Here is a 24598-nt window from a genome sequence, read left to right as displayed (position 1 = left end):
GGTGAGGCTGCTTTTCTGCCATACTGGATAAGCCATTCTCTTTCCTGTGGCAACTTGCCTTCTTCATCTGGGGTTGGTTCCTATAATAACACCTCGGAGTGGTGACTTTATCCTACCCTGCCTCCCCTGCCTTTGCCATCACCGGTTCTTTCATTGCTTCCCCTTCCTGCTGCTGCCTGGCAGCTCCCTGCAAAGCTTAGCAGCATGTGGCTTCCTGCCCATGGCTCCATACCTTCATGATCACAAAGTAGAACTTTTTTCCTTTTACATATTAGGCAACTCTAATCCAAAACCCAAAACTTTTTGAGTGCTAGCATGCAGTCACTAGTAGAAAATCCCACACCTGACCTCCTGTGGTGGGTAGCATTCAAAACACAGGCAGAGTAAAAGTATTGCATAAATTTACCTTCAAACTGTGTGCATATGTGTGCATATGGTGTATCTATAAACTGTGTGAACATACATGAGTTTGATGTTTAGGCTTAGGTTCTAGTCCCGAAATAGCTCATTATGTATGTGAAGATATTCCAAAATCTGATATCCAAAATACTCTGTCCCCAAGCATTTTGGATGAAGGACGTTTAAGCTATAACATAATGTCTTCAGGCTTATAATTAGTTAACTTATGTATTCATTTCATAAACACTGAACCAAACACCTGTTACATGCTAAACATTCCAGCTGAGCAAGCCCTGGTGTCTGCCCTTAGGGAGGTGGAAGTGTTGTTGGTCACAGAGCTGCATTCATATCACTGAGTGGCAGAGGCTCGGGAACTCATGAGGCCCAGGCAGGGTGGTGTGGGCACAGGTGGAAAGGGAAGAATTTTTCCCTGGGCTTGCTAAGAGCCCTGGAGCTCAGGGGCTCAGGGAAGATAGTCAGGTCTGGTCTTCACTGCCAAGTCGGACTTCAGTGGCTGAACACAGAGGGAAGTACGTTTCCAAGTTGATGGATCTTTGTGCATCATGGCTAAGAGACCTGAGAGAATTCGGCAGGACCGGGAAATGGTGAGTAAGCCAGTGTTGCCAGGACCTGTGCAGAGGTGGGGCTAAGTGGCCCAGTGCCAATGAGCCTAGGCACTGAACATCAAGCTCAGCGTGAGCTGGAGCTTGAAGGGTGACGCTGTAAGGCAGTTAAAGTACCATGCTGATGTCAGGGGGATGCACCACATCAAGACAGGCATCAGTCGGTCTGGACTTTAAGAAGGTGACTGAAGCAATGGCTTCTAGAGGATTCTCTTGTTGAGTTGCTCCCCTAAAAGGGCTGCTTGCTTGCTTCCTTCCTTTCTTCCCCACCTTGGTTTCATGTCTGCCCAGGCTTGTGAAGGAAAAAGGAAGTTGGCCACAATGGTATGTACTTACAGTACAAGTTACTTGGGAGGCTGAGGCAGGAGAGGAAGATCACTTAGCCCTGGATTTGGAGGCCAGCTTGGAAACAGAGCAAGTTCCTGTCTTCTATTAAAAATTAAAATTAAGAAAAGGGTAGGAAAACAAATCAGTAGTTTTTCCTGCCTTGGATGCCCTCTCCCCATGAAGGACCTGCAGTGAGCTGGTTCTGGGGTCAGTGGCCTCCTGCTCAGAGAATGCTGGCCCACAGGTCAGGGTGAGAAAGCAGGGTTCCATGACCAGGAGACAGCACAGTATCCTTGCAAGCAGGAGCCCTCTCTAGTTGAAGTGTCTTACCTTTGAGCTAGATGTGAGCAGCTGCCTATATTTGGCCTCCCCAGGAAGAACAAATGAAGTCAAGGAAGAGAATATCATTTTCAAAGCAATAGATCTGAGACCTTTGCATGCATTCACCTCCCAAGGGTTTGGTCACCAGCATCCTCTGCTGCGGAAAGAACTCTGCCTGAGCAGAAGGATCTTAGAGATCCCAGGTCTGGGGCAAGTATGATGTCAGGTTTGAATAAACTGAAGCTGTACTCGTATGAACTGAAAGCCTCCCTGATTCCAAAATGCCAGAGCTGTCCTTGCCATCTTGCTCAGTGAAAGAAAGTGCTGTGTGAGGCAAATGCAGGCATTCTGTGCAGGCTCCTGGGCCCACAGCTGCCAGTCCTCTTCTTCTGGAAGTCTTGTGCCAGGCAGACCAACTGGCAGGATATGGGTGACAGACAAGTAAGGGTTCATCAGGAAGGGGGTTCCGCACTTGCGCCCATGTCCCTTCTGGTATTGTCTGTGCAGTGTCCATGCCTTTCTCTTGGTTTTGTCCTAGTAGCTTCAGCATCTAGTACTTAGAAGAGTGACAGAGAGAATTCTCCATTGGTGAGAACTGAGTGCTGTAAGGGGAGCATTTCTCTCCTTTTCCAAGTTCATTTATTCATTGGAATGGAAATTTCTCTGCCACCCAAAAAGCCAGAAGGTCTGCCAGCATAGGCATGTTCTGGGAATTTGCAGGGTGTCTGTGCCATCTTTCACTGGAATTTAATATTGCCCTTTTCAGACCAGCAGTGAGCAGACTCTCCTTACAAAATGCTGTGGTTTTACCTTTGTTTCTTTACTTTTTTAAAAGAAGTTTTGGTAAGTTGAAAACTGTTCTGGGACACAGGTGTCCAGAGATGTTTGGTAGTTGATTTTGGTCCTCCACCCTGTCCTTGGCCACCTGCTTGTGCCATGGTCTCAGATCAGGAAAGGGAAAGACACAGAAAAAAGGGAAAGATGTGCTTCACAGTTTCAGAACTGAGAATCTATAACCAGGAGCACTTTGAGCTCAGCTGGAGCTTAGATTAGTCCCTATCATGTTCCCCTGTTTTACAGGTAGGTTATATCATACCTAACGTGCAGCAGGAGTGAGGGCCTGTGTAGTAGAGGGAGGGATGTGGTAGAGATATGGTATCAAGTCCTGGTTCTGCCTCTGATGAGTTCTGTGACCTGGAGTGAGTCATAGGGTCTGCCTGAGCTTTTGGGGTTTTTTGTTTTGGTTTGGTTTGGTTTTTTTCTGCTTTCTTGTTCTTTCTTAAAGGCATAATCTTAATCTCTACCATCACTCACCTCACAGGGCTGTTTTGAGCATTGCAAGAAATCATGCAGGTAAACGAGCCCATCAAGTCTGCAGATACTAAAGGCGAGAGGAGACAGGAAAGTGCCCCTGTTGGAGCAGGTTCTTTTAGAGGGTGGGTTGCTATGAGCACTTAAGGGAACCTTGGTTCAGGCTAGGGTTCCTTCTCCCACCCCTCTGCTTGGGACCAATCACAGATGTCCCCTGTGTGTCTCTTCCAGCTAGGTTCACACATCTATACAGAGCAGGTGGCAGGCAGCAGTATCACAGTTGAGGGAGAGGCAGGTGTAAGTGCTTAGCAGACAGACTTGTCTTGGATGGCACAATCCAGTGCAACTGCTACTCACTTTGGGAGTGGAACTGTGGCCTCTCCCTTTAAAAATACACACGCCCTTCTGGGGCCAGACTCCTGGGAACAGAGGCTGAAGGTGTTCTGCATGTGTGAGCTGCTGCCTTGCCTGCCTCACCTGCATCTTTGAGCTTCCCCTTCCACTTTCACAGTTCTTCTGCAAGGAATAGTAATGTGCGTCACTCTAGGGGTCCTCTGTGAAGGGGACTGTCCTTCCATGGCATCTTTCTTTTCACATCAAACAAGTTAATTCTGGGGCATTTTAATCATTATTGGCCTAGGTCACGCAGTCAACAAGTACTGGAGAGCCATGGTTCTGATTTTCACTTGCGTGGCTCCAGAAGTGTGCTGTGTTTCACCACCTCACTTGTCACTGCCGGTACATACAAGCCCTTGGGTGACTCGCTGAGTGTTACTTTGGTTTCCCTAGCTCTTCTGTGCCACTTTGACAAAACACCAGCCCATTTCTCCTTGGCTGCCTACATTTGAGAAATGGGAAGGAGCTTCAGCAAATCCTATGGGAGACAGCATTCTGAACTCATTAAGTCTGACTCTCCAGGAGTGGGACGTGGGTAACAATGGCTGGATGCTTATGCACAGCGAAGTGAAGAACCCCTGCACTGCCCATCTGGCCTGCTGATGGTGCTTCTTTGACTGATGGAGATGTGAGTTGCCTAGGATCTTTCTGGAGGATGAGACCATTTTTAGGAAACCCTTTCAGGCGCCTACTTACTTTACTACTATACTGTTTCCAAATAACTCTGAAACCAGCTTTTCATTTAATGGTATCAAGTCCCCAGCTTGACATTGGAGAGACAGATGCTGGAATACAGGGATTTGTTTTGCATAGGAAGATGAAGTTATGACCTGTAAAGTTGGAAATTGCATTCTGCAGGATTGCTAAAAAGATGGCCAGCTAGTGGGACCTGTGTTTGCTCACTTTTTTTAGTGCATTTAAATGTTGCAGGTGGGAAAAAATAAAGCTCAGCTCTGAATCTGCCCAATGCAAAAATATGCAAATTGGATTTAAAATAAAAGATTAATTTTGGAGTCAAATCTTTTACCTTGATGCAGGTATTTTCCTGTATGCCGCAGACAGTTCTGGGAATGTAGCCTAACGTTTGGCAGGCCTGGGATGATCTGAGCTCTAGATTGATTAAATTTTCAACCCTTTGTTAGGCTGTGGCTTTGTCAGAGTAGCTGTGAGTGGACAGTCTTCTACATAATACTCACATGCATACTGATTTTCTTTCTTTCTTTCTTTCTTTCTTTCCCTTCTTTCTTTCCCTTCTTGACTGGGAACCGAACTCATGACCTTGCGCTTGCAAGGCAGATGCTTATGCCACTGACCTAAATCCCTGGCCACTCTGATTTTGTTTCAAGCAATAGCCAGCTTGCCTGTCCACCCAGAGGTAAGGGAGGATGTCACCAAAAGAAAAGGAGCCTCAAGTCTGGGTTCTCCCTGGAACCAGCAGTGGCACCTGTGAACTGCAAAGTCTCCCTGTCAGGTCCTCCTTATATGTCTGGATTTGCCCTAGTGATGAGGGAGGAAGGTGACTGATGTTCTGAGCCCAGCACTCATCTGAATCACTCGTCATTCACAGGTGGCATGAATACTTCTTGCTGAATGGGGGTTTCAGAGGGCAGAGCATCTCCAAGTGTTGGCAGTCGTAGGGTCCTGACCTCAGAGGTGGACGGGACCCTTCCTAGATTAATCACAAGGTGTGCGCCCGTGCACAGGGGCGGGGAGCCCAGTGCTTGTCCAAGAGGGGTTGGATCTACCCCCCCATCCTTCAGCCCAGGGACAGCCAGCTCTCCTGTGCCCAGAGGGCTTTGGTGGGGAGGGGTGCACACCCCTCTGGGCAGAAGCCTTAGCACAACTCTGCAACAGCAGTGTCGGGGCTTGGCGCCCTCCATACCACCTATTCATATTGAGCTGCTTCTTGGCGAAGCCAGCAGGGTCTCTGCAAACTCCCATCCTGGACTTACTATGTGCCCTTGCTGAGAAGCTGGGGCGCCCACTTCCTTCCACTCCTTACCATAGGGTCTCTGCACTCCTTTTTCTTAAGGATTGTGCCTAATTTAGGTGGCTCTCCAGGAAATTTACTACCTGTTCCTGAAAAGAGACACTAAAACGTTTAGCATTTTCCCTCTTGGGGGAGGAAGTGACACCTCTCTGCCTCCTGTCTCTTAGTTGCCCACCGCTGTGCCAAAAGGGGTTTAGAGCCTCAGACTTAAAGAAAGGAACGTTGCTCTTTCGGGCCTCCCCTGCCTGTTGCTTTCCTGGTGCCCTGGAGCCCGGCCCAGCGCCGCTAGCGCGTCATGGAAAGGGGCGGGGCCTGGGCTCCCCAGTCCCTGCGCGTCCTTGCTGACCACGCGGGGTGTGTGGGCAAAGCAGGAAGCCCGGCACTCTCGGCTGTTGCTGAGGCCCTCCCTGTGCTGCCTGGCCGCCTGGGTCCTATCGCAGGGAGCAGGGGCGTTCATTGGGTGGAAAGCAGTTTTCAGAGCCGGGCGCCTTCCTAAACCTCTACCCAAACAGAATTTAAAACCACTTTTGGTTTATTGTTTAAAATGTTACATGTCCATTGTAGATAACTGGACAAATCCATAATACAAAGAAGTGAAAATCACTTAGGGTTATCCCAATAGGCTTTTTCCTAAGCATTTTAAAGTTGGTTTTGTACTGCCAACTGGAATTTTCAGCACAGCGTTTTGAGTTGCTGAGAAGGAAGAACACGCCTTGGTTTCCCCCTCAAACGTGGTAGAAAGGGGAAGCAGAACGTTGGCCCAGGTTAGTCCTTATAATTCAACCTGTTTTTTGGAAACCAAACGTAAGCAATGGAAATTGAGAGCCAGTATTTTGAAGTGATGTGGCTAATCCTTCCGTTTTTCTGGACTGACTCAGAAGTGACGCGACTTGCTTGGGGCTGCTGAATTCGCTGCAGAGCCGGGTCATAAGGACCTGGGCTTTCTGCCCTGCATTCAGCTCTCCCAACCCCCAGGAGCGTCGAATACCACAGCTCACTTTTCGGTCAGGGACTTGAAATGAGCTCAGAGGAAGAGGGCAGACAGACAGTTACATGAGAAAAGAGACCGGTTTTTGTTTTTGTTTTGTTTTGTTTTGTTTTTCAGAATTTTTGGTGCATTTTAATTGTTACAAATGGGAATTAACACTGTAAAGTTTTGAGTAGGTGCTATCACCATTACAAGCAAACACCCAGAAGACACAAACACAGGTTGCGAGATCTGCCCCTGGGAGGAAGCACCAGACCCTGAAGACGTTGCTGAGGGAACCTGGGGGCCTTCCTGGGCAGGTCTCCCCCCAAACTCTCTTCCTCCCCAGCATCACCACAGCTAGTGCTCACCCTGGGGACGCCCTCTTGCAGGCATCCACTCTCCTGCCCCACTTATCTTGCTGGGAGTGTGTTGACAGGCAGCTCTCATTCTCTTCATACAGGAAGCCACTTCCTGAGAGCAGAGAGCAAGTGGGCAGTAAGCATAGTTGATGAGGCCCCATGCATGCCTTAGCAAGCTGTAGCCCTGTCCTGGCTCCTTTGGGAGGAGATAGTTTTCTTCTCGACTGAGGCTGCTCTTAGTAATAATGCACACTTCGTTTTTGGTTCTAGACACTTTACCTATTACTCCTGATAGTGCCCCAAACTCATTGACAGATGTAGAAATCCAATGAGGCATGCACAAGTTTGCTTGAAGTCACACTGCTTGGACATGGCAGAGCTGGAACACATTCAGGCAGCCTGGCTCCAAATACCTGGTTTCCAGCCTTAAGACAGGATGAGGCGAGCCAGCTTCCTGCCTAGGCCTGCTAGGCACCAGCCCTCTGTGACAAGACTCAAGAAAGCACTGCAGCCTCGTGCCAAGGGGTTTTGTTTTCCTCTCATGAGAGTGTGGGGTCTTGGAAAACTGAGTAGTCACCCTGATTCCCATGTGCCAGCCTTAATGTGCACGGCAGCCAGTTTTCCTTTTGTGTTATTTTATTTGATTTTTCCATAGGCTATTTTGATTTATCCAGTGCTACTTAGTTCTTCAGTAAAATATTTTTCATATAAATAATGATCAAAAATAGCCTTCATTATCTTCCATATCCTGGCTTGGCATTTGGACAAGTGTAGCTAGAGAGTATATACTGTAGTTGGAACAACCTGTCTAAATCGAGACTCTGCCATTGACTGAGGCATGTCGTTTTTTGAAATTTCTTTCACTTCCTGTTTTTTGAAGTCCTCAAGTAATGTCTGCATAGGTGTGTGATCCCAAGTCAACTAGTACAAGTAGAGTACCTGTTTGAGTGAAATATGCACGAAGGTGACACTACTCATCTCCCCCTCAATCTGGCCTTTTAAATCAGTGTTTGCCACATTCTGCCCCTAGAGCTCACTTGGAGCTCACTTAGCCTCTCCAAGACTGTTTCTTTTCTCAAGAATGCTACCCCCACCAGGTGCAGTGCTCAGGTAACATGTGTAACAGGTGTGTGTTAACCAGTAGTCGCTGTGCAAAGAAAGCCTGAGTACATTAGGAATGCAGTCAGTTGCATCTCTGGTCCAGAAGGAAGGGTTCTTTAGCCTTTTGTTTTGTTTGTGTAGGTTTTTCTGGCTTGCAGCTCTGGTGCAGCTTGAAGCCTGGGACACTGGCAGGGATGATGGGTGTCTCTGAAGTGGGCCTTGAAGGTGTAGAGGGTACACCTTAAGCCACACCCAGGGTGGTCTGGGTTCCAGGGCTTCTGATCTCAGCCTCAGCTTGTGTGAGATTAGAGAGCTGAGGAGGAAGGAAAGACTGCTTGACATGCCCCCTACCCCCCAGGAAACCTCAGATAGTTCCACCTGCTTCTCTCCATCACACACACCTCTTCCTGCCTCCTCCCCTCTGACACAAAGGGCTGTCCCCAGCTCTGGAGGCCTCTTGCCTGGGTTGCTAATAATAGAGAAGAGTGCATGTGCCAGCAGTGAAGCAGGAGGCTCTCCCAGCTCTGCTCTTTCACACTGAGCCTGGCACACTCCCGTGGGCTGGGTTGGTAAATATCCTTGTGAGCAGAATAAGTCTTTGTGCATCTGGAAACTCCTGTGGTCCCTACCCCCACCCCCAAGGTTGATGAGGATGCCTCAGGACTTGAGATCTTAGCTGAACATAATTTCAAATAGCTCTAGCCTTCTGAAGCGGCCTGGGGGCCAGGAAGACTGCAGCGCAAGTTAGAAGAGGGAGCTGTGCAGGTGGGAGCTGAGAGAGTTTTAGGAGAATACTTAATTCTCCTAAAACTAAAAGGCAAGCTTGAAAGCCAAAGTAAGAGCCAAACAAAAGTGAAAAATCTGCAGTTTCCTTCTCCATAGGCTTGTTCCCTGTCATTGTGGTGTTCATATGACTTCCTTGGAGAAATCTACTTAGAAGTTATTTAAGATCTCTTTGAAGTACCTGCCCTAAAATCTTTGCAAATTAAGTTGTAGTGGGTGTAAGCCCATTGATGAGTTCAAATAGAATACTTTCAGGTTTCTGGACTATTATCAAGGCAGTTTTACTTGATAACAATAACTTGCACTTGGACTATATTTTGTGGTTTGCAAAGCACTTTCACATCTGTTTTCTCACTTGGTTGTCATAATAACCTTGGGAACCTGGCAAGGCATGTTTTGCTGTTATCCCTATTTTGTGGATGAGGAAACTAAGGTTTTTCAAAGGTTAAGTTTCTGCCGTGTGTGTGTGTGTGTGTGTGTGTGTGTAGAAAAGAGTTCTTTTTTTAACCATCTTGCTTCCCACTGAGACAAAGTTGCAGAATAGCTTCTGGGATCCAAGATTCCTTTGAATTCTTGTATTTAAAAGAAAGAGCCCAGGCTCACTGGCACACCTGCCTGTAATCCCAGCACTCAAGAGGCTGAGGCAAGAGGATCACCACAAGTTTGAGTACAGCCTGGGCTACATGACGAGTTCAAGGCCAGCTTCAACTACATGGTGAGACCTTGTCTCAAAAAAAAATTTTTTTTCATGAGTTCTTGTGTGTAAGTACCTGAGGACCTGCCAGTAGTGGCTTCTCTCAACTGCTATTCTTTTCTTCTTTAGAATTTGTGTGTAATATTGAAACCAAGATGCTGAGTGATGGGAGGAGGGTGTCCACGATTGCTCGTTCTGCATTACTTTAAGCGTCAGAATTAGCCTGCAGGTGAGTGTGAGTTAGATGACTGTACACAAAAGCAGCCAGATGTTCATTTTACTAAATGGAAAACATGACTCAGAACTGGGGCCAGGCTCACCCGAGCGGCAGGCAAATTAGCTGCTGAGGGTGAAGTCTTTGCCTTTGGATCATGGAGAATGTGGGAGCAGGGAGCTCAGGTTTGGCTCAGTTCCTCCCACTCCTGCTAGGTAGACTTGCTGAAGCTCCTCTGACCAGGGGCTACAAGGCCTCCTACTGAAACTACGGAAGTATGTGGTGAACTACAGATGGGGCTCCAAGAGGTGACTGGGGAAGTACTTGAGTAGAAATTCAGCCGAGAGAGTGGTTCAAGGAGTGAAGTCAGGACCCGAGGAAGCTCTCTACTGGTTTCAGTGTGGGTGAGAGTGACAGCCAGCACTTGGATAGCACGTCAGACCTTCATTTGTCTGTCACTCCATGCATTTCTCACAGCCACCCAAAGAATGTCACTTCCTTCTAAGAGAACAGTCCCCAAGAAGCAGGGTGCTTGGGAAGGCAGTGCTGGCACAGCAGCCAGCCTCCTGGCCCTGTCTTGGTTCAGTTTCTTTCCAGGATGCCATGCAGCCTTTTCCACTTCCTCCTTGCTGCTCCCCACAGCTCCTCTAGGGGCTCCTGGCCATTTAGTGCTGGATGGGAAGTGAGGAGAACTTTTCCAGCACTGACTTGTTTCTGGAAAAAAGTGGACCCGCATCTGTGTTCTGATCTGTGCTGAGGGCTTGGAGCAATTAGCCCTTGACACTCAACTCAGGGACTCAGAGTGCTTGTGCAAGCGTTTCCAAATGTGGCTAGCTTCTTGATGCCTGCTAATGGAAAGTAGTAAGAGTTCCATTTTCCTGTTTCAAGCAAGCATTTCCCCCTTGGGGTTAGAGCAGTAACTTCCTCCCCAGTACCCAGTGAAACCTGGTAAACAACAGCTACTGCAGAGTATTCCCTTCTGAGAACCTTGCTGGTTTCTCTTTTTTGGGGGGGAAAGGGGTCCTTCAAACATACCCAGAGTGTCCTGAGGACTGGTCTCCTTCCCCTTTAACTTAGAGTTTTCAGAGTCCCCTGCAGTGGCTTTGCATGCAGAAGGTCATGGAGGTCAGGTGCAGTTCTCTGGTGCTTTTCCTCCTGCTCCTTTTGGGAGTCACTGACTGGTGGGGGCTTGTGGGTAAACAGGAAGGCTACAGATTAGCAGAGATGATCAGAAATAGATCCTAGACATTCTGAGAATGGAGACAGGAGATGGCAGGGCTTGGAGGTGGGTAGGGACTGAGGAAGAAGAAACAAACAGGGATTGTAAAGAAACAGAGTAATATACAAAGAAACAGATTAAAAGAGTTAAAAGGTAGTGTTACATACTTACAAAATACATTCATGCTTTTACAAAATACTTGCTATTGTTGGATAGACAGTAAAAACCTCTTATAAATCTACCTCAGTTTCTCTCAAGCCTTAGAGTCCATGGGACTGTGTCACCAGAAAACTACTGTGGCACAGAGACAGTCACCCCTGAATTTATAGAATGGCAACTGCTGAGTGTGGCATAGAGGACTGAAGCACATACATAGCTATGGAAGCTGCCCACTCTGTCCCCTCGCCAGGCTATGACCAAACCAAAAAAGGCAAACAAAATCAAACTGCCCTTTGTGTGTTTGTGTATAACCTTTGTGCATTTTTCAGTAAAACAATGAAAGAGTCAGTCGCTGAGCCTATCTGGTAAAGATCTCAGTGGAATAAGGAGCAGCTTCCTGCAACTCTCTGATGGAGTTGCAAGTCAGTCCTAATATAGAAACTTACACTGCAAACAGACTTGTCATGTTTCCTACTTTACAAAGATCGATAATAAAGCTGCAAGGCCAGCAATGTGAAATATGTAACATGCATCTAGTATGTACTAGGTACATACATATCAGTGTCCATACAATAGCTGTCTACAGCTTGCATCTGTATATGCCTGCACCAAATGTCTGTGTCTATATTGTAACTAGAGGCTTCCGAAAGCTTGTCAAAGATTTCTATACATCTAGAAAATATCAAAGGATCTCTAGTGAGATCATAGACACAGACATGGGTCTCCCCCTTATCCCCAGAAACATCTGGGTACCAGAGGGTTTCTCATTATCACTACTTTGACTGGCCTAGTTTCTGGCACTGGTTATGTTGGTCGCTGTGGTTGCCATTAGTCCAGTGATGGGAAACCTTTTAGAGAAGAGTGCCCAAACTGCAGCTAAAAACCACTTATTAATTGCAAAGCTCCAACATTGCAGTTAATGTGAACACTGAGGTTTTAGTTTAGAAAAACAACTCATACATTAACATCTTTTGTCTTAAAAGAAAAACAACATACATATGATAGTTTCACCACCACTGCTTTAGAGCAAGGCCCTGGTCTAGGCTTTCTTTAAACCACCTCCGCCCAAGCAAGACTGAGCCTGGTTGGCACAGTTTGTGCATTTCGACTCTGTTGAGTGAAAAGACCTAGAAGATGGTCCTTGTTGTGCAGCTGATACGTTTTAAGATATGGTAACCACTTGGGACAGACAGGATGCTGGCTGAGAAGGGCCATCATGCTAGATGTGGTGGGTTTTGTTTTTCATTATTGGAGTTGGGGTACAGCAGCCAAGTGCAGACTGTTTACCTGGGGTGTCTTTTCTGACCAACATCACTCCTGCGTTAGGAGATGCAATGTAAAGGCAATGAGAGGGCCCCACACCTATGCTCAGCTGGAAATTGTGTAATGACCATGCAGGACAGATTTCTTCACTAAGCATCTGGCCTGCCTATGGACAGACTTTTTACTTCTGGCAATAAGAGCTTTTTCCTAGTGTCAAGATGCTGCAGGCTTTGGAACACACACAGGTCACACCTCCAGATTAGAACAGGACTGTGAGGGAGCTGTGCCCTCACACAAAAGACACCTGCAGTCTAAAGCGCAGTGTTTAAAAATAAAGGCCACTTTCTCTCTTGCCTGGACAGCTACAGTGGCCTGGAATCTGGTTTTTGTTGTTTTTACCCTTTCTCATCTGCTTTCCATTCTCATGTCTGCTCAACATCCACAGACAGGGATCTCGGAGAACATAAAGTAGATTCTAACACAGTGGCTGGAAACCCTGCAGTGGCTTCCCATCTTAAAACCCCAGATCCTTTTCTGCACAGCCCGGGAGCAGCTGACCTGCTTTTGCTCTGCTCTTCCCTTGTACACTTCATTCTAGCCTCTCTGTGCTCAGCTGGCCCTTGAGCCTTCTGAGGCTGTGTGCTTGGCTGTCCTCTGCCTGTGGTGCCCTTCCACCCACCTGTACCTGCCTTAGGCCACACTCCTGCAGACACAGCACCAGCTGAGAGCTGCTGTCCTCCCTGCTCAGCCATTCCCTTTCTGTCTCTTGCCCTTATTTGTCTTTAAAATGCTTGTCACACCTGACTCACTGTATTTTTATTTACCATCTCCTCTCCCCACCTTGAATGGAAACTTTTTTAAGGTGGGGATTTCATTGTTCTGGGAAATCCCTGCACCTGAGCAGTGAGCATCTCTAAACATTTGGGCAGTAATGATTGAATCCAGGAGAAAGCTTTTGTGCATGCGAGCATCGTGGGAACTGAACCCTTGCATTGAGCTACATTCCCAGCCATTTATTTTGAAACAGGGTCTTGCTAAGTTGCCCCAGGCTAAGTGTCCTGTTGTAGCCAGGGGTACAAAAATACCACATTCCTGCTCTTCCCTAATGTGATGGCTCTTTGTGAACAGAGCTCCCCCACACAGCGGTCCCCTCCCACGTGCTCTCCTCATGCTTTCTGAGTTTGGGGGAGGCTCCTGCACCACTTGATTCTAGCTCTGTCTTCACAGTGGCCTTTCCCCACTCTGGAGTTGTGTGGGGGCATCTCAGGGTGAGGGAACTCCTCTTAGATCCTGACCTCGTGTGCCATACACAGAGAAGAAAGCCATTTCTCTCTCAGGTAAAGAAACATCTTGTGGGGAGTCTGTGTTCTTAGTCAGATGAGGACAGAGACCCTGAAGGAATGGTTAAGAGAGGGCCAGTTTCTCCACGTCACCTACTTGGTTACTTGTATGTTTTTTAAATTAGGAAAGCAAGCTAACCACATACAGAAATTTTGAAAATAATAAGGTGTCTCCATAACCCTACTATCATAACCAAACATACTGATTTTGTTGGTTATTAATTGGTCAATTTGTTTTCCACATTGTCAAAATGGATTTGAGGATACTTAGAATTATATATGTGTGCAACACAATAGAATATGATACATAGATATCAGAGCAAAGAGCCAAATAGTCTGTTGAGATCAGTATGGTGTGCAAAAAGCCTACTCCTGTAACTATAAATTAGTATATTTTTCTCAACCTTTAATATAAATATTTGGGGGCTTGGGCATATAACTCAGTAGCAGAACAGTTGTCTAGCATGTATGAGGCCCTGGGTTCAATCCATAGGCAAAAAAAGCAATAAAAAATAAGTGTGTATATTTTTTATAGCCTGTCTTTCTTTTCCACCTTAATATTCCAGAAAATTTTTCCATGTTTGTAATTTTTAGTTAATGACTTAATAATCAATCCCAAGGATATACCCAAAATTCATTTAATCATTCTCCATTGTTGGATGTTGAGCTATTTTCAGTGCTATTGTTACTAAAAACAATGGCTCAGCTAACATTTTTGAGCTTGTAACTTTTTCCATGTTTTAAAGTGTTTCCTTAAGTAGATATCCAGAAGTAGGAAAATGAAAGGTTGAGAGAAAGAGATTGAGATTTTTATGATCTTCAAAACATGCTCCTGAACGTTTTCCCTGAAGCCCCTGTGTAACCCAAGACATGTCAGGCAGTAAACTTGCCTGCAGGCCATTGTCCCCTCACCAGCCCTGGGTTTTCTTATTTTTCACTGATGTAACAAGCAGAAAGTATATTGTTAATTTCATTTTATTTATGTTGTATTATACAAATGTTGCCAGGTTATTCATATCGGCATCTTAAAAGTTTTTCTTACTCATTTGTTTAGTTTTGTTCTTTATATACAAATGTATTAATCTTTCAACCATAATATATTTTATAAAAACTTGTCTCCAGTTTATTGGACTTTTACTGCCATTTGTTGGTTTCCTTGCTCTTGATACTTGGAAGTTTTATATTTTGGGTACTGTCTTAGTTACTTTATGCTCGTCGCTGAGACAAAATACCTGATGCCCAAGTTGGGAAAGCAAAGGTTTATTTCTTACAGTTTTTGGAGGTTTCAGTCCACACTCAGTTGGCTCCAAGACAGGCAGGCATGGCTGGACCGCAGTTCATGGCAGCCATCGACCGCAAGCTCGAACCAGCAAAGAGAGCAAGACACACCTTCTTCCTGCCATTACATCACATCCTGGCTCCACCCCTATGTGGGTGGAGCACTAACACCATCAATCCAAGCACTAGACAATGAACGAATAACAAATGCACAATTCAAACTCACGAGGCCTGGGGAACACAGACATAAACCATGACAGGTACTCAAAGAGTTCCTTAAAATCTTCCCTGTCATTTACCTGGAGATTGTAGTCCAGTGTCACTGGCCTGACTGGCAGGGCCTTTGGCAACCATAGGTTAGTTATTACAGAATCATGACCTGTGTTCTCTGAATGCCTTCTCCTCAAAAATCTAACCCAGTGTGTATCTGCCATGTTTGGCACTGAGAGGAGGTGCTTTTTAAATGCTTATCTCTTCTATAGTGACAAAGTTATTTTTGGCAGTTATTGAAGAAATAAAAGTAATGGTCAGAAAAGGAAACTCTCCTATTACTGAGTTTTGTATATATGATTGTATCAGAGAAAGAAGGGTTAGCAATGGGTTCATCATTTGCAAATGACATTATACTTATTTTGGAAAAAGGGGGAAATTACACATACATATTGGTCAATAGCGGTAGTGAGAATATGTTAGCTTCTGTTTCTGAGTGTTAATTTGTCAGCCTTCACAGAAATAAACTTTGGTTGCTGTGACGGGGGACAGAGCCCAGTTGCCCTTCACTGCATGGGTGCTATGTGCAGGGGGCAGGACCTAGTTCATCTGTCCTCTCTCTTAGAGTTGCTCACCGACCACTTTTATTCAGTTTCATTTTGAAGTTTCTTTCACTTGGAACAACACATACACAAGTGACTAAAAGACATCTTTAACATAAAGAAGATTTAGCAGAAATTCATAGAAAACCTATGTCACATTAAATTCTAGATGTTGTGATGCTGACCTTGTCATTCCTTAGAATTATTAAATGTCCCTGCTATTGGAAAGCTTGAAACAGCCAGGTCCCATGTGTTCATCTGGCCTGGCAGGATGCAACAGCTGCGGCTCCAGGCTTTGTCCTCCTGGTGATGGTGCTTCCAGACTTAATGTCTGGCCTGGGCTTCAAGCTTAGGGACCGGTAATGGCAGCACAGGGTTTAGGGGGAAAGCCACGTAAGGGGAGCCCACTGCGGAATCCGTGAACTTGCCCGTGAAACATGGGGAGCTGAGTCTCTGGGTCAAGAGCTGGCTTTACAACTGAAAGTGCTATGAGAACTTCCTGTAAATATGATAGTTGTTAAAGAATAGGCAATAAGTCAGGATGAATTTCCAGCTTATAGGTATTGCTAAAGTCTAGAGCTGGGAGTGTGTGGGTCAGTGGTGGAGCCCTTGCATGCTTGAATCCCTGGGTTCAAGGAAAGTAAGATATTTTAGGGACCAGGATAAAGGAGGACAGATACTACCCTGACACAGCAGAGTGGGGAGCTCAGGAAAGGAAGCAATGAAGCAACCTTTGTTTTAGGCTGTCTTCTGTTGGGTGTTAGGGCCCGCCCCCTGCCTAGAATCATCATCATTTGATTGGCTATTTTAGACTCTAGGGTGCCAGCCTTGATACCATTGTCTGTGAGCAAATTCCTATGTAAGCCTCTTTTGGTTTTCTTTATCCTGCTAGAAGAATTTACAAGTTTATTAGGAGGACTTTACACATAAGGTTGAGTTAGCAATTAAGTAAAGGTGCCAGTGTACTAATACAGTGGCTCTAGCATGAGAATATATACGTTATGTATACGTGTAGATGTGTACATGTGTGTGGTTTTTTTGTTTGGTTTGGTTTTTTGAAACAGGGTCTTGCTGTGTAGTTCGGGCTGGCCTTGAACTCACTATGTAGTCCAGGCTGGCCTTGAATTTGCAGTGATCCTCCTGCCTCAGCCTTCTGCATGCTAGGGTTATAGGCATGGCCACCAGGCACAGCCATGGTGGCACATGGTGTGTGTTTTTATATACTAAATAAAGGGCTTTCTTGTAAGTGGCTGCCCCTTGTCTCCTTTGCATTTCATTGGATATATGTGAGGGCAAGATACCTGGATTCCCTGTGCTCAGTCTGTCCTCCTGTCATCTTGTTAATTGCTTTTCCTAGTCAGGATTAGCCAAAAATCTTACTTGGCCGTCATCCTATGTTTCCATGCCTATATATCTGTCCCCTTTCCCTGCACCAGCACCAGGAGAAAAAAAATAATAAAACAAAGTTGGGGCTAGGCTGGAATGTTAAATCAGAACTGTCTGCTAGTTACAAGTGATCAAGCCCGTCGGTTCTGTTTTAAGTTCCCTGCTCTTGCTGCCTGACTCTGAGGTTAAGCTCTCCTTACCAGCCCTGTGACTGAACTGAGGTGAGCTCTTTGCTATTCCCTGTGTACCTTTGCATTTCTCTGCCTTGGCTCTTGCTTATCCTAGGCCTGAAATTCTACCCACTCCTGTGCATACACGCACACACACACACGCACACACACACACACACACACTCTCTCTCTCTCTCTCTCTCTCTCTCTCTTGCATGCACGCAAGCGCGCATGCACCTACCCATCTTCCTCAGCTTTCTTAATTTAGTCCTGTTTCTCTCAAATCAATATACTCTTCTTCTGACTCCCTGAACTCCAACACCTGAGCCTAATGTTTACAAATTTAAGCATTTGCTGCCTTCTGTTTCAGCTGTGAGGCACAAGCTCGTTCTGTTTTTTGCCTGTGGGCTCCCAGGACTTCGGCCTGAACCTGGAATGCAGTCCCCACAGTCACACTTAGCTCTGAAGGGTACATGTACTCCTTGGTAACATGCAAAAGGAGGGGGAAACAGGTAGCTAAGGCCAGCGAGCTTCCCAGACAGCAGGGACAAACCGCTGTCCAGAGGCGCTGGGATCCATGGAGAGCTGAGCAGGACAGCCTACTGGGGCCTTCAGGACAGACAGGGGCACCAGCAGGCAAGGTGGTCTGTGGGGTACAGGCAGCAGAGGCACCACCCCAGCTCCTTGGCTTAGCCATGGTCCGGGCTCATCACTCCCCTCCCTGGGTTTTCTCTGCTGTCCTGAACATAGACAGCTTCACCCGAGCTCTTCTCATGTTCAGAGTACTTGGCCCAGTGCTACAGGTCCTGAAGCCCTATCCTCAGTTTGTAGGAGAAGGCAGCTCCGGCTGTGTCTTCTGCTGTGCTGGGGCAGCACTCATGCTGGGGGAACCGATGGCTACTATCCTGGCTCTGGAGCTCTCCTTTCCTGCTTCTGTCCCTGAGGGATTGGTCCCAACCTCTTGCCCAGCCTTGGAGGCTTCTGACCCTGGTCCTCAGACTTTGGGTGTATGTGAGGAAGATTCCCTTGTGGGTCTAGAATCCTGGTTAGGCTGGGGATTCTGATCAAGTGTCTCTTCTGCTTTCCAGCGAGTCTCTGAGTCTGGAGTCTCAACGTGTGTTCATCCTTTCTTGATCCTGAAGCCTGGTGGTGGGTTAGACTTGTAGTGGGGCAGCAGCTGATCATTTGAATGGGCTCTGAGCAGAGTAATGTGAATACCCGAGGCATATGGGAGCAGTACTGCAGAGAAGTGATTCCAGTTTTTTAGTGCACTGGGCAGCAGGAAGTGGCCTGAGGAAGGTGCGAAGAGGAATTGATAACTGAGCCTAGCTTAAAGAATGAATGAAGTTCTCTGGGCAGATTAGAAACAACAGGTGTTCCCGTCAGAGGTGCAGAGCATGAGTCCTTGGCAAATGCAAATAGCTCAGTGTTTGTGAGATGAAAGGATGTGGCCAGGAAGGAACCTGAGAGGGCTTTAACTTTAGGGGTTTAGAGAAGCCACTGACAATTGAAAGTTGGGCGGGGCCGATGGATTTACATTTTAGAGAAACCCTTAGTGCTAGAAAGTAGAGAGCATGTTACAGGAGAGTACACTGAGGCAGGCGGGTGACCACGTTCCCAGAGATGCAGCTCATGAGTGGCAGTGACAGGTGTGGAGAGAGCTATTGGGCCAGTAGACTCGAGGGGCTTTGGTGACCTGCTAGATGCTCAGCAAAGTAGGCAACTTGACCATGACAACAAGGTCTGCGAGTGGACCCAGCCCAGCTCTGGTGCTTGTTCTCAGTTCTTTCCTCTTCGTCTTAATCCAGCAGCTAAATCTGGGTGTAGGCTGGGCCAGCTGAGTAAGAGCAGGGGAAAGGAAGGTGCCAGTTCTCAGTCTCCACCCATGGGCACTGCAGACCCCATGTTTCAGAGATGTTGGAAATGTGCATTTCTGTGTGAAACTTTATTTTTAAATGTTAATAACTAATTTTTTAAAAACACTAAGTTGAACAGAATAGGTGCTGGGCACTGGTGCAAAAATATGCCCCACAGTATCACCACCAAGAGGTTTTCCAGCTGCCTGTCCCTGGAAGGGAAGGAGAGACCTAAACTTGGGGACCGGGAAGAGGAAAGAATGAGGGGGCTCTGGTCCCTTGGCGTCCTGCTGACCAAATGCTGTGTGCATAGCTTAGCTGCCTGCATTCCCAGGATAACTACTTCCTGCTTTCCTCCTTGGTTGCCCTGACTTCGGAAGCTCCTTGGCAGTTTACTGACTTGCTTCCTTTTCCAAAGATTGAAATGATGACTGCATGAACACATTTTTCTCCAGTTGAGTTTTTCCTTGGTGACTTTGCTCAGAGACAGATGTATGCTAATAATAGCACCAGGAGTGGAATGAGGGAATAAATCATTAGCTGGTTCTGTTCCCTACAAGTGATATTCTAGTTCCTAAGTGTGGGCTCTCCCCAGAGGCCCCCAGGGCTGAGCTTGTGAGAAGGCCACAGTCATCCTAAGAGGCCAGAGTCCAGCTCCCCAGAGTGGAATCTTGGAAGCTCTGAGGTCACCAGCATAGTCTCAGACCCATGCAGACCACAACCTTCTGACTGCCAGTAGGACACTCATGCTGCCCAGCAGGTGGCCAGTGGACATGGCCAAGGGTGTCCACTGTCTTCATAAATGGGCAAAGGCACACATTCACATGCTGCCTTCTGAGCCAGCAGTGGGTGCTGAGCTAGAGAGGCCTCACTCCTGTCTGCAGGAAGCTGAGCATTTCTCCAGTATGACACTGAGACCTTTGGTTTAGGGCTCCAAGCTGAGAGGGCTCATAGGGGTCACAAGCCCATGCCTGGCCTCTGCCAATGCAGATAAGTTTCTTAGGTAACACACTTTTGTCCTTCAATTAGGTTTCATTTCCCTTGCTCAATTGGAAGCAAAAAAAATAGTCTGAAAGACCCAGGGCTATTCAAGAGGATGATCTCTGTGTGGGCCTTACTTGAAGATCCTTTGGTGGCAAACTTGCTGCAGGTGTGTGAAGGTTGCTGCTGGGCTTGTGGCTTGTCTGATAGTCTGAGGGGGACAACAGGGAGGACAAGGAATAGATCCCTGCATTGCCTGTCTCTAGCGTTAAGAGAGCTGTACCTTGGTTTTGTGAAAAATCCATTCTGTCTGTCTTGACCCCAAGAACTACTACCTTGCAGATCTGTATGGCCTCACAAGGAATACGAGTGACTCCCGCTGCCGCTGCCTTGGCCTTGGGCAAAGCCCTTCAGTGCTGTCTAGGGGAGGCCTCTACGCCTGTGTGCTGCCTTCTTGGGGCTTGGGTAGAGAGCTGCAGGAGGAAGGGGCAGTGAAGAGTCAGTCTGTTTAGGAAAATTGCAACTCCCCGCAAGGATATCCCAACCCCCAGGGGACAGCCTTGTGCAGAGGCCAGCAAGTCTCATTCACAGCTGGCTTCGCTGTGTGCCTCTTCAGCAACACTTTCCTGTGCCTACCACACTGCACATGTGAACAGATGCTTGGATACTGGGCCAAGCCCGAGCCCACGGCTGTGCAGCTCCAGCAGGGGCCCAGGAGCTGGTGACTCAGCACAGGTGGCAGCTGGGCTGCAGCCTCTGTGACTTGGGGTTCTCATCTCTGCACTCCCTGGTGCTGGGTGCCAGTTGACCCCTACAGATAGATCAGTGTCATCTCAGAAGTATGAATTGGATCAATGTATCGTGATTGGAAAAAAATTTCTAAATATTGCTTCATATTTGATACTGCTTGCTTGTAAGCTCTCGTGTGGCTTCCAAGTCCTTCCTGAAAAGTTTCACTGCGCTGCACATGTGAACAGATGTAGCACATGATGGTCGTGTGGACAGCTGTGCACCTGGCTGTGCCTCATTCCCGACCAGCAGAGGAGGAAGAGCCAGAACCTCCTTCCCCAGCACCTGTCCCTGAGAAGATGTGTTTGGGGGTGGAGCCCCTCCAAAATTGGCCCAGAGAGACCCTGGGGTGGCCAAAACTTCAGCATTAATTGTCTACTGACCAGTGACAGCTTCAGTAAATTTCCACCCTCTGTAACTTAACTGTTTTGTTTTGTTTTTGTTTTTGTTTTTTTACATTTACCAAAGTAAAAATAAAATCTCTGGGGAGAAGTGGACAGTGGACAAGGCAAATGGAAGGAGGGGCCTGGCACATGCTGCAGAGGAAACCTCTGTGGCTGGGCAGAGCCCTGGTGCCCTTTCCTAGAGGAAAGGCTAAGCTCTGTGTCCTCTGAGCTTATCCACTAAGAAGTCCACAGCCAGTGCCTCTGCTCAGCCACTCTGGCCCTCAGCAGCTCCTTTTTCCACCTATTGTCCTTCCTCCAGCCCCTGTGGCTGCCTTTGAGGTCAGGCAGGCCCTGGTATCTGTGTGCGGCGACACTGGCCTCCAGTGGGTCCACTGCTGGACCACAGGATGTTTCCTATGCGGCTGTGGCTTCTCCCCTCTCATCCTCCATTATTTTTAGTTCCTAAGAGGATGGACTGCAAGAGGGAGGAGGAGGGAAGAGCCTGCTCTGTGATCCTCCAACTAGAGCTGGGACTTCTGCTGAGCCCTCCCTGGTAGGAAGGATAGGAACATTTCCATTTTGGGTGAAGAACACCTCGATTCTTGGGTAACCAAAAAAAGCCTGGTTTGGCTGAATTGCCAGCTCCTGAAGGGTGAGGATGAGGGCAGGAGGGCGGATCTGAAGCAAGGAGGCTGTAGTGGCAGAGCCTTCCTTGCTGGTGTTCCAGCCTCCTGGCCACACATGGTAACGCCAGCACGAACATTCCAGAGCAAGGCATGGAAGGGAATGAACCAAGCGAGGTTGACCATCCTGAGTCAGAAGCCATTTTTGAAGCCTCTTGTGTCACAGCTCCTGGCCCATCTAGTGGCCACTGCTTTGGGGGAGTAGAGGGCATGGAAGGGGTCCAGGTAGGCCCCATGGGACTGCATGCAGGCACAGCCCTTGCTGCCTGGAGACATGATGGGGAAAATCTAGGCAGGAGTAAGTGAGCAGAAAGCAGAGGAGCCTCGGTCTTGTAGGCCCAGATCTTCCTGTATGTTGGACCTGTAGAATTAATTTTCTTAGGCAGGAGCATTGTATAAGGCTTAGGACAGGTTTCCAGCTCTACTGGGGCCTTCCCACCACTAGAAGACATGACAAGGTATACAAGAATCATGTGTCCAGAGGAGTGCTGTGGGGAATGGTGAGGGACAAGAGGTCTTACACACAGTGCCAGGGCTAATTGGCAGATCCAAGGGTCCATCTAGTGGGAGGGAGAGGATATGGATATCCAGGGGAAGACACAGACAGCAGGTACGGGATGAGAAGACAGCCCGCCTGCTGGGTCTTGGCACCAAGAGGAAAGGTTCAGGGTGTCCCTAATGCGTCCTTACTCTGCTTCAAGTGGTCAGGGAACACAGAGCACAGCAGGATAGGGGACACTCTGCAGGGATAGCTCTGCCCTTGTGCAGGGCCTTGGCAGCCCAAATGGTACAGGGCTTTCAAATGATGGTAGAGGAGTGACAGTAGCCATGCTGAGGGACTCCAGGTGCCAGCCTGGTACTGCCCTTGGCCTAGAAACTGGGCCTTGGGGGGTGGGGGTTTATCTCAGCGGCGTAAGCGCCTGCCTTGCAAGCAGGCAGTCGTGAGTTCGATCCCCGGTACCGATAAAAAGGAAAAAAGACCAAAAAAAAAAGAAACTGGGCCTTGATTTGCAACAGCAAGAACTCAGTCAATCAGGAGTCAGCACAAGTAGCCGCTCAGGACTTTTCACGGCTCTGGCCAGAATGTCCTGCTGAGAATGAACTGAGCCAGGCTTCCCCAGCTGAGCCAGGCGTCCCCAGCCAGGCCAGACAGGCTTGCATGTTGCACTGAGGCTTCCACTGGGTCAGAGCCCTGGCACCTAGCCCGACCAGCCCTACACCCATCCCTGGAACATAGGGCCCTGGTAGCTACAGCTGCAGCCATGCAGAATAGAGAGGTCACTTTAGTGAACCTGTGCCGGTCTCTGGCTGCACCATCCTCCCCTCTGCCTTCCCAGCCTGCATTATTTTGTAAGGAGGTGATACAAGTGGAGTTTCCTGTATCCAAAAACCCTCACTCTGAAATGCTTCCAGATCTGAAATGTCCCAGGATCATCTGAAATGTTTCAAATGCCCATATGATGCCACAAGTGAGAAATTCCACAAAGCTGATCTTATACAGTAGGTCACTGTCAAAACACAAGCATGCTAAACATAGTTGTATATAATTACTTTCTGGGTATGGTGTACAAGGTGCATATAATACAAATCAAATAAAACATCTCATCCTGCCATCTCACTAGGTGTGTGCACAGGTCTCAATATCCGAAACACTCCTAATCACCAGCATTTTGGGTTCTGCAGCCTTCTATGATTGCCCTGCACTGGTATGTGAAGTGCTAGTAAGAGCAAATGAGACGAGGTCAGCAACTCTGAGCTGTTCTGCAGCACTCCCCAACACCTGACCTGCTGGGGGTCCAAAGTGAAACCTTAGGTTTCCAAATGCTGTGCACTGTGTCAAGGGGCTAGGGACTGTCTTGTTTGTTAAAGAGGGTAGTTTGTCTTAAATCCAGGCTTTTTTTTTTTTTTTTTTAGCCCAACCTACCTGCCCTGCCAAGTCCTGAAGCTTTCTTCCCCCAATCTTTGGTGTCTCAGTTTGAAACACCTGCCCCAGCCCCTTTGGCAGGGGCAAGGTTGGCTTTTGGCCACAGCCTGGGTTCTAAGCAGGGGTCCAGAATGAGCTGTGGAGCCAGCCCTATGTGCCCAGACTTGCACCCATTTGCGACACTGTTCCCTTGGACTTCCAGGGAGCACAATTGGCTCTGGAGCCTGGGAGAAACACCCGCCTTTCCCCCTTGAAGGCTGTCGTGATCACTAGGGAAACCCTCACTTAACTGCACTTCCACAAAAACCAAAAGAAGGAAGAATTAAAAACAGGGCCTTTTCCCCAAACATGGAAAGCTGAATGACTTTCGCTCAAACTTTTGCAAGAGCAAAACAGAGGCTTTGACACTGAGTGACCCTCCTCCTCCACTTTCAGTGCTTTGTTAAGTGTGCCTCCCCGTGCTGACCCGGGCAGGGACCTCCTGGGAACAGACTGGGAGGGGGACTGGCAGGTCTGATGCAGCCAGCCCTCCCCATCAAGAGTGTTCACCCTGGTGACTAAGCACTGGCTATTTCTGTGTGGCTATTCTATAACTGGAGAAGATCAGAGAGCCCCAGGGTGGGGAGAGATGGCAGGGCTGAATTAAATGGCACAAACCTTGGGCAAGTTGCTTATTATCTCTGAACCCGTTTCATCATTTGAAAATTGGAAATAATTGCATCTGTGCTGTGAGGGTTCTGTGGGCTGTTAGCATAGTACCTAGCACTATGCTAGGTATTTGATACGTGATTGCTTCACACATGCACACACACCCAGAAGAGTGCTAAGCACGAGGGACAGGTGATTTGGACTCTGCTCTTTGTC

At 47.6% G+C, this 24598-nt stretch overlaps 1 protein-coding gene across 4 annotated transcripts in view; it reads left to right on the top strand.

Moving 5' to 3' along the window:
* Positions 1-24598, top strand: part of Itpkb (inositol-trisphosphate 3-kinase B) — an 89564-nt gene that overhangs the window by 39528 nt on the left and 25438 nt on the right. Inside the window, exon 1 of one of the 4 annotated variants that reach the window (XM_063239419.1) lies at positions 440-1004. The exons of 2 other annotated variants lie outside the window; for them this stretch is intronic. In XM_063239419.1, coding sequence (XP_063095489.1) covers positions 963-1004 — 42 coding nt within the window. In that variant the 5' untranslated portion in view covers positions 440-962. Of the gene's footprint in view, positions 1-439; positions 1005-9276; positions 9296-24598 lie in introns of those variants that run through there. One more of the 4 variants, XM_063239421.1, reaches the window with a different exon arrangement.

Source organism: Cavia porcellus, unplaced genomic scaffold (genome assembly GCF_034190915.1).
Source record: "Cavia porcellus strain 051 isolate PalLab524CR breed Dunkin Hartley unplaced genomic scaffold, mCavPor4.1 scaffold_28, whole genome shotgun sequence".
NCBI lineage: Eukaryota > Metazoa > Chordata > Mammalia > Rodentia > Caviidae > Cavia > Cavia porcellus.
Note: the sequence above shows the minus strand (reverse complement) of the source record. Positions and strands in the feature narration are given on the sequence as shown.